Source organism: Corapipo altera, unplaced genomic scaffold, assembly GCF_003945725.1.
Source record: "Corapipo altera isolate COAL_440 unplaced genomic scaffold, ASM394572v1 45, whole genome shotgun sequence".
Lineage (NCBI taxonomy): Eukaryota > Metazoa > Chordata > Aves > Passeriformes > Pipridae > Corapipo > Corapipo altera.
The window spans coordinates 12,742,520-12,760,494 of record NW_020884877.1 but is presented as its reverse complement, the minus strand read 5'-3'; the positions used below and the strand labels follow the sequence as shown (position 1 = coordinate 12,760,494).

The following is a 17,975-nucleotide window of genomic DNA, read 5'->3' as shown; positions in this document are numbered from 1 at the left end:
AATGGGATAACTTAATACTTCCCTCCTTTTCCCTATACACTGTTGGTTATCTTTCCCATACTTGAATCATCCAAGTGGAATGGCAGCACACACCTCAGCCCTGTCACTGTGCGATCTCACAATTTAGGGTATTAACAGATGGGTTTTAGGAAGTCTAGAAACATGACTGATTGTTCTTCCTGTCTCTAGGAAGCTGCTACCTCTTGCACAGATTCAATGGAGCAGAATTGGCAGGTACCCCTCAGCCATCTCCCTGCTAAACCAGGCAAGTGGCTTCAGCCCAACTCCACGACGGCTGGGCATGAAGCCACTGGACTTGGTGCTGAAACAGCAGAGAAGGACACTGGCTTATAAGCCATTTCAGCTGCTGCAGCAGGCAGGAAGAAAGAGAGAGAAAAAGGAGACTACACCTGTAATCACCACAGCCTTCTGTAAGGGAACACGCATCTACTTTAGGATGAAAAACAGCACTAGAACTGGACATCTGCTCAAGTTCCAGACATTTATACACACCGCATGTAAAAGTGTGCAATGTTTTGTGGACTAAGATGTTTTTAAAATCCCCACCAACTCTTAGTAGGCAATTCATATGGATATCACATCCATCACATCTATTATTTGCAACAAACAAAAGGATCAGACAGCATTTTTTTTCCACTTCTCATAGAAATTGACTGTCTCCCAGTGTTTTGTTGATGTGGTCCTCTGTCAAACCTGCATTCTACATGCTTGGTCACTAGAGTACAAACTGAACGTACTGGCGAAACCCTACCTCTGCTGGTACCACAAAAAGCCATGTCACATGTGGGTGACCACCAACAGTCACAACAGGTCATTTCTGCCACCATAACTTCATCACCGAATCATTGAATTGATTCCTGAGTTGGAAGGCACCCAAAAGGATCATTAAGTCCAGCTATTGGCCCTGCACAGGACAACCCCCAAAATCCCACCATGTCTGTGAGCGTTAACTTTGTGTAACTATGAACCCTGCTGGGATGACACTTTTGCCTGAAGTAGTCAAGAGTGATTGATAGGTAACAGAGGTATGTTTTCAGCTAACAACCCCCATGCTCTCCCATCACTGATTGCTTCCAACAGGGGATCCTCTTCCTCTCTGTGTCTGTGGAACAGCTGAACTCCTCTTCCCCATAGCCCATCCCACAAACAGACTCATCATTGTACCACTGCACCATGGGAACACGGGCAGTTCCCTACTGATCTTCCATACAGCCAGCTGTCAGCACAGGATATCTTGGAAGGTCATGACCGAGAGAATATGGTAAAATGAAGAAAATAATTTTAAAATAACTAAAACTGATAAAGTGAAGAGTCTTAATATTTTCCCCCTTTGTACTTCAATGTTGCATCCCAATCTCGACAACAAGCTGTAACTGAAATGGGATAAGTCAGGAGACACACACAGTCCAAGGGTAATGGCCTTCTTTTGATACCAGAAAAATGTTGCTGACACACTAGAAGCTCTTTTCTTCAACCAACTTTCCAAAGAGTCTCAAGGTGCCACCTCAAAGGTGTAAACTGCAGTTAGTGCTCCTGTGGCTATGGGGGGCTGCTCTGGGTACAATGGCAAAGGGCAACCTCCAACAGGAACAGGAAGCTCCCAACTACTGTCAAGTAAAAATAAGGTACACCTGACTTTTCAACTGCCTCATAATCCCATGTCCATTTTAATCTAGAATCTGCAACGTCACCCGGATCTCTAGACCTGTCCCCTTATAGTGCAGTCTTTGGACTATGCACCAAAATAGCCATAAACCAGTGTCAAGAGCATGGATAAAGTGCATTATGACACTTCCCATCCCTCTCCTCTCCCTTGCTGTGCTCACACACATACACAGTAATTGAAAGAGAGCCAGAAAACTTAGTGAATTTTCTCCCCCATTCAAGCTGACATGGCAATTTATCTCGAATTTTACATGCTTTTGGAGCACAACTTTTTTAGAAGCAACCCAAGAACATGTGAAATTTGGTTCAGTGTGGGCTAGGGGAAATAAAAACACAAAATTGAGCCTAGAATTTATGTGAATGAGCAGAACCAAAGAAACAACTCCTTTGGAACCTGTTTGCTCAGGGTAATTTTACTGGTATAAGACAGATGTGAATTTAAAATAGTACAATTACAGATGCTTAGTCCCTCAAAATAGATACATTAATTCAGACACATTTATTTTGCCTTCTCTCAGATTTGCTTACGTTGCTTTGGTAGGGGTATATTTTGAAACAAACTAAAATCCACTCTTTTGTGGGTTATATTTTTAATGAGTTGCAATGGGTCAGCTGTAGCACAGTAACTGAAAATGCAACTATCCACAGGCAGCCCAAATTTAAAATAAAGGTTGAACTCTGTCCTGAAGCTCAAAGCAAGCACGTTGTGGTCTGTCTTTGTTATTTGCTGAGACAAAGTGTGGCAAGCTACTTCAGCTCAGAGAACACACAGCAACACAGTCAGCTGTGCTAGCTCAACCATAAGTTAATCACTACAGCATCTGCAAACATACTGCACTTTCATACATTTCTGCATTTACACTACTCACACTCCCGCATTCATAGTTTAAGACATACTCTAAAGCTTTTACATTTGTGAAAGACACCACATTCATTTGTTGACACACGAGCCATATTTGTTGCATTGTTTTATTGTCATTTTGTATTTTCTTAAAAGCGTGTTAATCCTGAGGTTTTAACCTTGGCAAGATAATGTTTAAAACCTAGACATAGCACAGTACTCCATTCTATCTTCTCTTGACTCATTATCTTTTACATGTATCAATGTCATTTACTGTAACAACAGACGTGCTAACACACAAAAACTTCAATTTACTTCGTAATGCAAATTTGTATTAATAGAAAATGTCATTCAGTAGACCAAACACACGCGAATTAGAACTGAACCGCAGGAGTTTAAAAAAAAAAAGGTACTTGATGTAGGAATGCCATGTTCTTTAAAAGCTAAAATTAAAATATTCTTAATTTTTGCAGACAAAGACTGTAATGACACTCAGCATGGAAAATGTATTTTCAAAAGCCTAAAAATTCTTTTTCTGTTAGAGACTACAGTATTTACCTCCAGTGCCTGTGTAACAAACTACATATTTTCTTAACAATCTATTTACAACGATACAGTGAAACATGTGCAGTAGTTGTTTTACAACAGCCAATCTGCCATTTGATCTCTATGTTCACTTTTGCTTCTAAATTAAAGAGCTCGATGCTCACCCTGTACCTGACAATGTGCAGGGCCCCGTACCTGCACCTCCTGGAATCTGGGGACTCACATGAACTCAAGTGACAATATCAGGCCTATAACGATAGACACAGTTTACTCTACTGTGACCTATGATCTGTGACCTTTTGCATCCTGAAAAACTCGAGCAGGAAATATAAATATAAGAGACAGCACAGTAACTAAATCCAATATTGCACAGATTTTATCTACAGAGAGCTATCTTGCAAGACGAGCTAAACTTGTTTTTAGATGGGGCTTAATATGCCACAATAATATAACAGGTGTTAAATTTTAGAAAACCCATGAAACTGTTTTTATTTTTAAGAAGTCGTATCAGCCCAAGAATCAGTAGATGAATGAAAGCAAGTAATTTGTTTACACATGAACCAAAATCCACAGTCTAAACACTACGAATAGACTTCATATCCTCACTTAAACCTGTTCACTAGAAATCACTTCTGGTGCACGAGCCTCCTAGGAGAGAGTATCCCGATTATCCTGCTAACTCTGTACTGACGTTAGTCATGTTAATTTCTCCTTTCCTTCGCATTGCTGCATTTACCTAACGTTGCTAGACGCAGTGTGTGTGTGTCCCCCCCCCGTAAAATTAAGCATGTTAAGCACAAACAAGCTTAATTTAATAACCTTACTTAACAGCACCCGCATGTTCAACAGTTTAAACTACAGTTCTCCGACGCCGGTTCCCACCACGCTGTGAAACACAGCCACACTGGGCTGCACTCGCAGCTTCCCGAAACATCCTTTCCCGGACTGTGCCGCTGAACACCTCGGCAGGGACACACCGGGTCCCCGCGGGCAGCGGCGCCCCGAGGGTCCCTCCCGAGCCAGTCCGCAACTCCGCCGCGCAGCCCCTCGGCGGCCGCGGGCTTCCCGCGGCACCGTAACTTCTGCCCTCCTGCCCCAGCCGACCCCCGCGGGGCCGACCCCGGGGCTGCCCCGCCGGGGCGCGATTCCCCGCAGCCCCCGGGCCCGGCCCTGCGGGGCGGCGCCCACGCCCAGGCGCTGCCGCGCCGCAGACAATGGGGGCGGCAGCCCCGCGCCCACCGGGCCGCGGCGGCGGCGGCGCTTCACTCACCGAACAAGGTCAGAGCCATCGCGGCGGCGGCAGGGCGGGCCCGGGGGGCGGCGAGGGCTGACCGGGCGGCGCGGCGCTGGCATTGGCGCGGCGGCAGCTCTCGCATCAGCGGCGGGGCGCGCCTGCAACACAAGTTGGGCGCGGGGCTGTCAGGACGCCCCGCGGCAGCAAGTGGCGGCGGCCGCCGGTGCCGCGGGGCGGGGCGGGCGCAGCCCGCAGGGGAGGGGAGGGCAGGGCCGGGGGGTGTCGGGGGAGGGCGGCCGGGGACGCGCGGCACCGGGGGCAGCCCGCGCCCGCCCCCCGCCCGCTGCTCACGCTGCGTCCCGCCGCCTCGGGGAGCCATCTTGCGCCGCACGGCCCGGCCCCGCCCGCCGCGGCCGCCGGGACGGTTCCCATGGCAACGCGGCCGCCGCCGCCGGGGCACAAAGGGAAGCGCGTCCCCTCCCGCGGGGCTCCCGGCTCCCATCCCCGCACACCGACGGGGTACCGGCTCGTCCCTCGGGCACCGCCGAGCCGTCCCGCACGCCTTTGCTCCTCTGAGAAGATTCCCCGTGGAAAGCACCGCTGCCCCACGGCCGGTGCTTCCTCCGCCTTGGCGGGGCTTTGCCTGCCTGGTCCGGCAGGAGAGCCAACGGTCCTGTGAAACACATGAGTTTTGAAAGCGAGGTGAGAATTGCCTCTTAAATGCCAGCAAGCACGAAAAGAGCAAACCCATATATTTCCCCTCCAAATCTTTGATTTGAGAAATTTCAGCCAGCCCAGCTACCGTCATTTTTCGCTGTCCAGGACTGTAAACTTCAGAGCTAAAAGCATTTAACTGAGAAGACAGCATCGCGCCTGGTGTAACTCACTTGTACAGTTTGCATTTTCAACCTGAAAACAGATACTCACAACAGAGGGTAGCGAGTACTCGACAGACCCTCCCAGCACACGCAGGATAACCAGACCCACCTCTCTTGGCTGTACAGAAGTTTCTCACTTACAGGTACTTCTCTCAGATGCAAACTCAGATGCGTGCTGAGAATTCAAATCCAGCCTGAGCACAATCCACACAAGTTTAATCTACTACAGCTGTAGAAATTCACAACCTTCAGCCGAAGGCTTCGGAGACCTCAGCCAGGGCAAGCAGGCTTTGCAGGTGTTTTTAGGAACATCATAGAGCCTGTCCCACCTTCGCTTGGGGCACTGTGGTGGCTTCTGCGGCGGGTGCGCAGTGAGAAGCCTGCCTTCAAGACAAGATTTTTGGCAGAGGACAGCCTGAAGGAAGAAGAGTGTGTACACAGGCTGCATCCACAGCTGCTGCAATTAATGGTTCCGGTTCTGTGAATGCAGCTCAGGGTCAGCAAGTACATAAAATACATTTTCTTTCAACAAGACAACTAAAACAAAGGTCTGTCTGAAAAATAGGTGGTTTATGCAGCTAGCTGTTTTCATGCTCAGTGTTCTACCTAATCTTTTTTGTAGACAACAAAAGGACAAGATAGTGTGGGAGTTTTCAGTATCTTTAAATCCGGTTTAAGACAACATGAAAAACATGCAGGTTTTTTATATCTGTCAGATATTTCAAAACATAGGTTTTTATGTTGATATACTTTGCTTAGCATGCAAAGTTAAAAGAAAAATAAACGTTTTATCCCAGAGTGATCATTTCCTTCATTTTATTCCTTGCCAAAGGAATTCTCGCATGATGAACCTGATTTCACAAAACATTTTCATTTTGCATGTATAAAGTGCAAAAGTTTATTGAGCAGCTGGACTACTGAGAAATAATATTTTAATTGCAGAGCTAAAAGGTTAAAAATGGATGAAAACTGGTTTGAAAAAAAGGAACACAATAAATCTTTGCCATCCTGCCTACATGATTTGACCTTTGTGTGCATGGAGTGTTTTGCTTGGCTTTTTGGAAATAAGTTAGACCTTCCTACAGATTTTTTTCCCTCTTACATTTCCTGGAATTAAATCCTAAGCTTTCACTCCAACTTCCTTCAATTAAATGGCCAGTTTTTACTATTCCACTACTCCCAAATCTTTATTGCTAACTATTGAACTGTATGTTTACTTGAAAAATGCTTTCCTGTACAGAGAGTGCAACACAGTTTTTCATAATAGGCATTATCAATACTAGAGTTGTTAAGATCAGTCTGAATTATTTGATTAGTCATTTCAATTGTCTAATAATGCCTTTGCTATTAGTGCAGTTATGGCTAAAACCTAGGGAAGTGTGATGGTCATTTCACAGTTAGTTATTGGAGCTGTATTTTACTGTGCCTGGAAGAGTTCTGCAGCTGATCTGAACTTTCAAAACAAATTGAGCTCAATTATTATCTCTGATTAGATGCTTTTCTTGGTTTAGGAGGATGTTTTGAGCCAGGCTCCAGCACTCTGCAGAGAACAGCAGCAGATTTTGGAAGGACTTCACCATCAAGCTCATACCCAGAACTCTGAACCAGCCCTCACAGGTGTTGGCACAAAAAAGGTGACGAGGGTAGCAAGGAGTGTGTCTGTACACAGATGGCAGCTGTGGCTTTTACAAGGGCTGACAGCCTTAACATGGCAGGAAGAAATCAAAGATGCAAAGCAGAGAAAAAAAATTAGCCTGAAGTTCACCAGGCAAAGATCCCTTCCACCACACCCTACTTTTGAATGGACCTGAAATCCTCATGGAGATTTTTGTTTAACAACAACATTATCTTAAAATTACATAATGCCTTATCGAGCCAGCACATATTAGTGCACCAGAAATAACAATGATTTAACTGCTACTGTGGGAATTTCATTAGAAGAGAGCTGGAGCTGACTGAGCACTGACCCACGTCGCCTTGCACAGGGGCGAAGGGAGGAAATGCAGATGCTCGGGAGCAGCTGAACCACAGCTCCCACCTGGGCCTGTTTGGCCAGAGGGGCTGCTCCTTCACAGAGACCCCAGAGCATGAGTTTGATCTTTTGCAGGGGAGAGCACAAAAGAGAACCCTGTTGTGCATGACCTTGGTGTAAACGGCAGCAAGTATGACCTTAGTGTCTTGTTTCCCTGGATCTTTAGCCCTTGAAAAGCCCTCCTTTGCAAAATTGGCTTGTTAGCATCACTTAGTGTAGAAAAAGCACTATTATACTTGCCACCTCCCAGGAGTATTTAGGGGTGTATTTACAAAGTGTACCTCAAGGATAAAGTCTCCAAAGAGAAATATATGCGTAAAATGCTATTTTCTTGCCTGCTCACTGTCCTTCAGTACGTTTCTTGCCTTGTCTCCCAAACCTCAAGGCTCTTTAAAAACTGCAGTCAGTTACTACTGCTTCATTATTGAGGTAAAATTTCATCACTGGGATTTGCGATTGGTTTCTAGTGTTTAGGTTTTTTTATTTTGACCCCTCTCCTTTTGCTGCCTTGCTCTGGGTGCTGAGCACTATGGGACCAGTATCCCATTTTCTAGTGGCCTTTCTTTGATCCATCACTTTGTCTGAGAGTCTGGTACAAAACTGCTTCTAATTACCTGACATTTATTCTTCAAACCTTAACTAATTCACTAATCATATAGTGATAAATGACATTTTTAAAATTAATCGCTGACATTTTTAAAGATTTATACACAACTGGAAAAAAAAGTTCCCAGCTAGTAAATATAATGTTGTGTGAAGGAAAAAAAAAACCCACTATAAATTAAAGCTGTCCTGTATTAAAGGGAAGCAGTAAAATTGAAGACACGGGGAGATGTTACCTGATGAATAGCAGTAGCATCTTATCACAGTTAGTGTCTTTGTGCTACAGACCCCCTTGACAGCAGGAAAACAGCACTGGTAAAAGCCTTGTCACGTGCAGAATTTAATTTAACTTCTAATGTGTAATTGCTGGGAGTTTGTGAGGCAGGCAGGGAGGTGGCCAAGGGCTGCCTTACCGAGCAGATTCGGAGTTCACAGTATTTGCAATGGAACATTTATTCCTTGGAAAACAGCAAGGCAGATTTCTACCACTTATTCAGTAAGATAAATTCAATTATTTTAGCTAATTTAAAAGTCATCAATTAAAAGTTTGAAGACTGACTACCAAGCTTGCTAGTTATAATTAATGTTTATGTAGATGACAACTATTTAAATGTAACATCAAGCCTTATCACCAAACCCAGGATTGTCATTGCACATTACCAGCATTTTGGATAATCTTTCTCCCTTTAATGAGAGAACTGGCATTTGAGCTTATATTTTGGATGCTGCTATTGTTTATTATTAATAGCAAAGTTATTTAAACACAATATTACCTAACACTGTTACAGGCATAGAAGGAGAGAGAATTCCTGCATCAAGTGCAGCCTCTATGAGCAACCTTTGCAAACCAGACATAATCAGTGTTTTACTGGGATCTATGCTAGTCTGTAGATTTTGGTGGTAATTTTTTTCTTTTATGTACAGGGTACAGACTAGCAAAATAACAGTTACTAGGGGGAACTTGCATGTTGAATTTTATGATCATTGCCAAAGAAAGTGACATAAGTGTAACATATCCACCATGGCTCCTGTTTTAAATCACAACTACCAAATTAGGAACTCACATTTGGCATCCTACCCAAATCCATAGGACTGGCACTATGTCCCATAACAACTTACAGCAGTTTAGTACACAGTAGGTGGTGTACACCAATGAAATGAAAAATGGGCTTAACACACCTGCTTCTGGCTGTGTCATGAAAAAATGTTTGACAGAAATAGCTGGCAATGACAACCTTTAGAGTTGGATTTTTTCCTGGTTACAGTCAAAGTGAATGCCACAAGATCTAAGGGGAACCAGCACATGAGCACAGTCATAGTTTTAAAACTAAAGCTGTTTTCTTTGAAGCCTAGAGAATGTGCTTTGTTTAGACTGATGTTATGAGATATTATGCCATTTTTGAATGGAACTGCATTAAAGTAAAAAAAGCTCCCCCTTGCCTATGTTTCCTGAACAAAGTCCTTTCTGAAAAAATTTTTAATGAATTTTACATCATGACTCCCACTTAATTGAATTTCCAAGATGTGCAGAAATGTGGTGAGAATTACATCATGAACAGGTACTATGGATAGGATATAGGTGATGCTGCCTATGTATCTTGGCAAAATCATATGATCTTAAATTTTGATGCTGACACGTGGGGCATTTCTCTCACAGCAGGTTCCTGATGATATTTAGAGGCAGCAAGTGACTAAACTATTTATAACTGCGAAAGGGCTTTTTTTTTTTGTTATTATTTGCAGCTGGTCTGAAGGTATTTTAGCACCAGACTTTTTATGAGCTTTCTTACTGCTCATGTGCACACTTACTAGCATATCCCATCAGCAGAGACTTCTAGTGTGAGATCAGCTAGTAATAAAATTATTAAAATATTAGGAAATTTCAAAATTGCTTGCACTTTTGCTCAGATGTAAGAGCCACATACTCTAAGTTACATTTTTAAGAGTCTTGTGCAAGAAACACAATATGTTTTTGATTGCTTGTTTTATTAAGTGAAATGAACAGGCTAATTGAAGAAATTCCAGGAAGTTTCTGCTTTCTGTCTCCTAGGGACATGCCTCAAGTGTCAAAGGAGATAATACTGATGGCTATAAAACACCTAAGTGTGTTTATACTGGCTGTAAAATGCAACTTATAGCTTCTATTTAACTTTCATAATATTTCCTTTTTATACCACGCTTAGAAATTCCTATTAAGGCATTAGTTGAAGTAGTGCTTGTATATATTTGAAAAAAATCCCTGGTAATTGCAAGTTAAAAACCAGAAGGCAAGCCATTGGCAAAACAGTCTTGGGAATAAACTGTTATGACTATAATTTCATCCATAAACACTAAAAACTAAGAACAAGCTAGCCATCGAAAAATATAGAAGTCTCCAAGATACCTCTAGTCTTGTCTTTCAAAATATGTTTAACGCTGAGTGATGAACTCCTACTTGAAGCCATAAGCTATGCCACAGAGCTGGCTGTGGTTCTGCAATCAGTTCAGACTTCTAGAACCACTAGATCCACTTGTAGATCCACTGGATGGATTTGAAGGATTGTTAAAGAAATTGAACGTTCTCATAAGCAACCCAAACCAGCAATTCTGAGGGGCTATATAGAACTGACACACAATTACTCGATTTTCTAATACCAGTCCTTCAAAGTAATTTCTATATTCTTAGAGAACCTATGTATGTGTTACTGAAGCGAGTCGAAAGTAATGTTTTTAATGAGGATATTAGTTATCCCATGCAACTTGCTTCTCAGAAAGAGTTGCATCTTCTAGACTACTTAGGGTTCTTTGAGATAATGTTCATGTTTTAGAGCACATGAAATGTTTAAGGGTATTTTAAGGCTCAGTAATGCACTTTACTTGAACAAAGGTGTATGAGCCCTGGTAAGGCAAACTGCATCAGATTTGAAGTTGAATTCTATGTGATAGTTTAGAAAATGGACTATATGAATAAGAAATGAAGTTTGGAAAAGTTCTGATAATTTCCTGCTGATTAGACGTATGCAATCTACTCATCAGGTGCCTTTGTAAAATGAACTTTAATGCCTTGAAGATGCTTCTAAGTCCAAGCCTCAGAGTGTTGAGATAGCAGAAGCACTGGGTAACTAATTTGCAGTTCAACAAGTCTCTGAGAGATGTGTTTACTTCCACCAGGAAGACTTTTGAAGAATATAAAATCTTCCAAACCAAGTGGGCAAGCACATGCACTAGTGATATCTCTCTGCTTTAATGCACAGCTAAGTGTGAGCAGGCAGGTAACGGCAGCAGGGTGCAAAAGGCAGCAGAAAATAATGTGGGAAATATCTTTCAAGACCAGCATTAGTTCTTCAGGATTGCAGAGAGACAACATTTACCAAAGCAACTTCAAAGAGCTGAAAGAGATTAAAGTTTTCCTCTTAATGAATCTAAAGTGTTACTGAAGGGATCAATAGCTCTTCTGTTAAACAAGCTGTTCAAATCAAGTATTCCTGGAGAGGAGATAAACCAGTCCTGAAAGTAATAGTGAGATTTAATTAGAATTTGAAATTGTTCAGTATTCGTTAATTTATCTGCCAGTATCACAATAGTTTTAGTGAACTGTAAGTTTACAACAGTAGGATTCCCTATGAAAGGAAAAAATTATCTGATTCTTTCTGAGCCCTTTTAACTGTGCCTCAATTATTTACTATGTAGCCCACATAGAGAGAAATTTCTCTTTTCTGTACCTGATGTCACTGTTTTTTTCTGGGGGAGGAGGAGAGAAGGAAGGGAGAAAAAATCGTTACTTCCCGTTTCTTTAATAATAAAATAATTGCATCCCATTGTTATGCACGTTTTCCTTATTGTTAACCAAGACACATGGAAAGCCTCTCAACAAAGCAAAACTAAATTAGCAGATATCCAGGTCCTAAATTGGATGCCAGAGACTATTACTAAGACTTGGCAACTTTTCAGCTGTGCATGCAGCAGTTTTATTTAAAAAAAATCAGAGATCAGGTAACTGATCTTGCAATCTGACTTGCCCATCACCACACCAACCTCAGATCTGGAATTCAACCTCATGTATTCAACTGTAAACTCATGCAATCCTCAATCAAACAGATATATAGAAAACTAATTCCTGGTTTAGTCCTTCCAACATCCAGTTCCTAGCAGTTTTCTACACAGATATGGTCCCAGTGCTTTCAGCCTATGCAAACACAATGACTTCAGAATTCAGAGTTAATCTGCACAACAAGTCACTAATAAGGGAAGCAGTTTCCAAAGAGGACCGTTTGGTTTTTTTTTCTTAAACCCCAATAAGTCAAGAAGGTATCTTTTGGACATACACAACCAAGCAAAGCTCTTTGGGAAACTCTGTACAATGCTGCAGGAGCAGGGGGATCCAGGCCCTCACCATTTTGGTGTGGGTCACAGCAACGTTTCAACTGCCAGTGTGCTGCTTGTTGTCAGAAAACAGTTTCTTTGGTCCACCAAGGGAAAGCTGCTCTCCTTTGTGCTCCCAGATGGATGTATTTTCAGGAAGAATGTGTCTTAAACTATTCTATGGGAACAATGGCTAAAGAAATCTAATTAGTTTATCCTCAGAGTGTTCAGATCAAAAAGCAATAATCCAGATTATTATGTTATACAGCATTAAAATAATTTCCTCTTTATAGCATATAATCATTAGCCACATAAAGACAATCCCCCCCCCCCCCCCCGCCGCAAACCACTGAAAGTAACATTGTCTGTATTCTGTCCAGTTCTTTGAAGGAAGGAAAAATATTGTGTAGGCACTATATACTGTTTCACTTGCCTTTGTATTTAGCTAGATAGCTTCAAAAACATAGATGCAAAGTTCAGGTGGATCATTACCAATCAGTTGTTTTCCCTACTCTTTCTCCTTTATTTCAAGATTTGATTGCATGGTTACTTGCTCTTCAGATTTCTTTTCTTTCCTGTGTGCACAGCAAAACACCTTCCTTCTGACTGTGGAGAATCCTAAGAATCCTCTTTAAAGCATCCTGCTGCTCTGAAAACTTGAGAGTGAAGGGCAGATATAGCGATAACAGCTCCAAGGCTGCAGTTGTTACTCAGAGAAAGCCACTATCTTTAAGAAATTGTCCCAGATATAAGGATTTCATTGTGTATTTTTAGCAAGGACAAACAAGACAGATTTCTTGGTGCTTTTCAGACTGCATTTGCCACTGCTTCCCGAACCCTTCCTGTCCCACCTACCTAAATGTGCTTCCATGGCAATTTACTCCCACCAAAACCAGCGCTGCTCTAGTCCTGTTTCTGTTCCCTCCTATTTCTCTGCAGCTGCACTGGCTGTTGGCCAACACCAGGGCCTAGGAAAATAACCAGCAGCATCCTAGAGGGACAGATGAGTGCACAAGTGCCAGTGCTGCCATCACAGCAAGGGCAGGGACTCCAGAGCAGCCCAAACTCTCCAAAGACCCTCTTGATAAGCTGTGCTGTGAGTGCTCTTGTTAATCAGACTCTTTAGTAGCCTGCAGTTTACTTCAAATACCATACAAAACAAGAATCAAAATGAAGCATTTCTTTATCCATCCACAAACTCTTTCACAGACCATCAAACTGATGTCATGCCACCTTCATAGACTTTACAATGACGTCAGTGGGACAGATTAGATTTCTGCACCAGCCTGCAGAACACACCCCAGAGACCCTCGGTCTGAGCACAGCCCTGGCGACTGCTGCTGCTGCAAACATCTTGCAATGGAACAGGGCAACATGGACCAGTAGATGAAGGAATTCAAACAGTGCATGGAAAATGCAGACCCATAAACAACAACAACAAACCCCCTATCACACTGAAGTGCAAACTCATAGAAAGGTGAAACACTGCAGAGCTCTCTTCAGTCAGCTCCATGTATAAAGCTGGACTATCTCCATCAGTGGGCTCATATCACATGGGTGCTCCTATGCCCACTTTACATTGATGAATATATTTATATAGAATAATTTTTAAAATTATTTTTATTATTTATTCTTGCTGTACAAGTAAAGTCCTTTATTCAAGTCTACAAGCCAGTTTATGGCAGTTACTTTTTCAGGAGTCTATTCTAGAAGCCAAATTTGTTTTGTTAATTTTTTTAGAGTTTATATTCTACTCTAAGGAGTCAAGTAGGCAAACTGTGCCATGAAGAAACTTATACCATCCCCTGGTAGTTCATTAGAAGAGCAAAAGGGATGGCTTCCCCTTAACTCCTTGGAGAATGACAAACCAGAGGGCAAAGCTTCCTACCAGGAGAGGGACAGAATCAGTGAAGCAGAGGTGGCTTTCAGCTCCTTTCATACAGTGCTGGCCAAATTATATTTTATTATCAAGTAACAGGAAGGTGCAGCCTACCAACTAGGTATGAAATTTTATTCACCCCTTAGCAGGGGAAAACTCCAGGACCTACCTGGGCCCAGCTGCAGAGGCAGGCAAGGAGCTCCCAGGTAGCATAGCAGTGTGGTGTCCCTGCCACGGCTGGCCCAGGCTGGGGGGACTGTACCTTCCCTCTCCCTCTTTATCTTCTTCTCTCAAGAGCTTAATGCACTGTAAAATGTAGAATATTAGGAAAAAAGTATGAAAATGATGTCAATGTAAATAAAGTATTTTCTGAAAATATTCAGCAGTTACCACTAGATGGCATTTGGGTCCTGAGAAATTAGAAACTCACAGAGTTCAAATTAGATGTTACAGACAGCAGGAAACGGTAAGAAATGGAATTACTTATCTCATTCAGTTAATAATTTATTATCCATTGTCTTGTATAAGCAAGACATCACTAACAGAAGACATTTTATTTTCAAGTTTATAAATTGCTTTTATTTAACTATAGCTCTTCAAGTGACTCTTCAACCCTCTGCCCAGTAGGCAGAGGTTTGAGCTGTAGTCAGCACTTACCAAAAATCTCTTCCACACTTTTAAATGAAAGACAAATGTAGGCCAATTCACAGACTTTGAGCATGCCATGGAAATCTGCCAGAAATGCCTTGCTCCAGTAACTATACACAGTATTTCCTGTGTTATTTTTGGATAAACCCCTTAATACAGACTGCAGTACAAAAAATAATTCCCATTCAGGAATAGAGCTGTTACAGTTTGCTTATTATGAAGTAATAATTTAATAATATTCACTTATTAATATTATATTTTTCACTGGTTCATTTTAATGTCAGCTTGTACAAGCTGTGATGTACAAAGTGACATTTACATTCTTAATCTTTGCAGGGTACAATGTATCATACCCAGAGGTGCAATGAAGCTCTACTGGGCACAACCTGGGGTGACATATAGGTGGCATTGTTTAATACAACATTGTTTGAAATCTGTAAGCCTCTCCATGTCACATTAAACTAAGCAAGGGTATTTCCCTTACTCTGCATCAAAATAGGAGACTGAGAAGTGAACTATTAACTTTTTCCTTAAAAGAGACTAGAGTACAGTTAACTCTTACTTATAGAAAGTCAAAACACCTTCAATAAATGTCCTTAATTTTGCATGTATGCAAATATTATGTTTTTTCATTAGATTATCATAAGCACTGCTGCTCTGAGCATATAGCAGCCTAACAGTTCATCACAGCAAAATTCAGCAATCAAAATATTCAAGAAAATAATCCTCACCTTTTCATAAAACAGGCACAAGTTTCTCTGAAGTTCTCAATGTAGGAAAACTGCTTTGCTTTAAGTCAAGTATTTTAAGAGATAGTGTACTGCAAAATTAATTGGCTTTTTAAAATGGCTTTGTACTGTTTTAGTAAGTATATACCCACACTTTTTTTAGTTTAAATTTAGCTTAATACTATTCTCCAGCAACATAAACTGGACTGGAATAAATCAACAGACATGTCAAACCAAAAGTTTACAATCTGTAAAAGTCTGTGTTTGTAACAATCTAATTCTGCCAAACTGGTGACATTTTCTTAGGTAGACAAGACTCACAGGATCTTATGCACCCTCGGGAACATGCCTGGGTGCCTGGCATATTGCAAAGGGCAGTTCCGTGAAGGTGGGGAGTGTGCCTTTATCCAGTATGTGAAAACAACAACAAAACCTAAACTAGATGTGAACTTACAAGAGCAGGTAAAGATAATGTGTTTCTTTCTTGAAACAAAATGACCTTGACAGACCTTTGTAAAAACTAAAAGTACAAAATTTATATATCAAGCTGGTACTTACAATTTAAGTATAAATCCAAGTCAGTATAAAGTGTTTCTATCCCAAGAAGCCAATGCTGTGCCATATGTGACAAATACAACTGTCAACTCAGAAATAGCATTGCAGTTGTATGGTGACTGGGAACAGAGCTCAAAGTTCTATGGCCAGCAACCTCCCTACACAGCATTCAAGAGAGTGCTGCATAATTTATAGAAGAAAAAAGAGTAAAGCGCTATTAGAATCAGAGCCCTGAAAATTTTGGGTAGACAGCTAGATACAGAATGAAGAAATATTTTACACATATGTGCAAGTCATAAATTGTAATCTTAATAACTTAGAGTCATTAAATAGTCAACAAAATGAGCAAGTGTTCAAAATGTTCTTATCAACCAGTGAAATATACATCATCTGCTCGACATTTACATGGATTATCTATTTTTTTGACAAAAATCATTAGTCCTTTATATCAATTCTGCTGAAAGAGAGGACAGAAAGCAAGAAAACCTTTTGCTTGTTTTCAAATCACAGCCAGGCTGACTATAAAGTCTGTTGGCATTTTAGAGGCAACCAGAATGACTGTATATCACTTTTAACAGAATTTTTCTCAACACACCCTTATGAATAATAGCATGTTTATACTACTTACCTCAAGTGAGATCCAAACATTCCTAACATCACTGTAAACATTTGGAAGGAATATATCTTCACAGAATGCATCCTTGTGTCAGAGGAAAGGGCTGCTATAGTTTAGCAGTGAAAGATAGCACCTTCTTGCTCAGAGGAAATAGTAGGCAATAGTTCAGACATTTCCCCCCCCCCCCCCCCCCCACTTTCATTCTTTCCATTTATTCAGAAAGTCAATTTATTTTGTTTGCTGCTAAGGCAGAGGGCTCATTCTCTCCTTGCTCATCTCCCTTTTCTCCTGATTAGAATCCCAGACGTAGGACATGGATATGATTTCTGATTTTATTTTTAAACATAAGCAAATTAGTAGGCTTTTTGAAATCATCCAGTTAATAAAATACATCAGCCCAGTAATTTCTCAAAGGCAGTGTTTTTGCCTCCTGTAATGGCCTAGAACAAGTGATTCAGCTATAGGGAGGGAAGTACTATTTATGTACCATGGCAATAGTAGCTTGCAGCAAAACAAGAGCAGGAACGTTTTAGGCAGTAAAAAAACCGCAGACTTTTATCTTTCAGGTAGCTGAATACAGCCGTCAGACAGACATTCAGTGCATTCCATCCACGTGCACAGGATGGTGTTAAATGGAGGTGTAATAACTCATGTTTGTACTTTGATGTACTGAGATAGCCACAGGCAAGAGTGAAGGAAGGAAAATCTGGTTACCTGCAAGGAATCTATGTGCCAGCACTTCATTCCTGAAGCTCATCACAGGCTAGCACCGACAGACCTCCCTAAGCTCATTAATTGTAAACTGGAGTATGACCAGGCTCTGCTGCCTATGGTGGTTACAAATACTGCCCACTCCCTACCCTACTTTCTTTCTGCTACTGGTATTAAAACCATGTAAAAGTTCCTAGAACCATGACTCCTTTTCTTTGCTTCAAGCTGTTTTGCAACTTTTATGTTTGTTACCACTTCTAGTTTGTCTAGGCAGCTTAAGATAATGTTTCTTTGCACTGACTACAAATAATAAATTTCCTTGCATAATAATTTTACAACACTTTTCTAATTAGCTATTCACTCCCAGATTAAATTGTTACAGGTAGTTTATTTAGAAACTTAAAAACCTTATCTTCTATTCCTTCTTCTTCCCCAAAAATGAACAGCATTAAGTGCTTGAAACAATATACATCATTATAAAACTGGTAATGGAGGAGGGATAAAGATTTCAGCAAAGTTTAAAATAAAATCATTACATAAATTGGATCAAGTTTATGTGTCAATATTATATTGATAGCCACATGATTAGATGATAACTAACCCCATGCCTAGGAAGTTAAAACTCTTTTTGAAGAAGGTTGCACTTAGCAGAATTATGAAGCTATCAGCTTACAACC

The 17,975-nt window shown here is 41.3% G+C and overlaps 1 protein-coding gene across 1 annotated transcript in view; it reads right to left on the bottom strand.

The window, feature by feature from the left end:
• Nucleotides 1-4,557, bottom strand: part of CHN1 (chimerin 1) — a 97,590-nt gene extending 93,033 nt beyond the window's left edge. Inside the window, exon 1 of the mRNA XM_027636655.1 lies at nt 4,344-4,557. Within this exon, the coding sequence (XP_027492456.1) occupies nt 4,344-4,449 (106 nt within the window). The 5' untranslated portion in view covers nt 4,450-4,557. The remainder of the gene's footprint in view (nt 1-4,343) is intronic.
• Between the last annotated feature and the right edge of the window lie 13,418 nt (nt 4,558-17,975).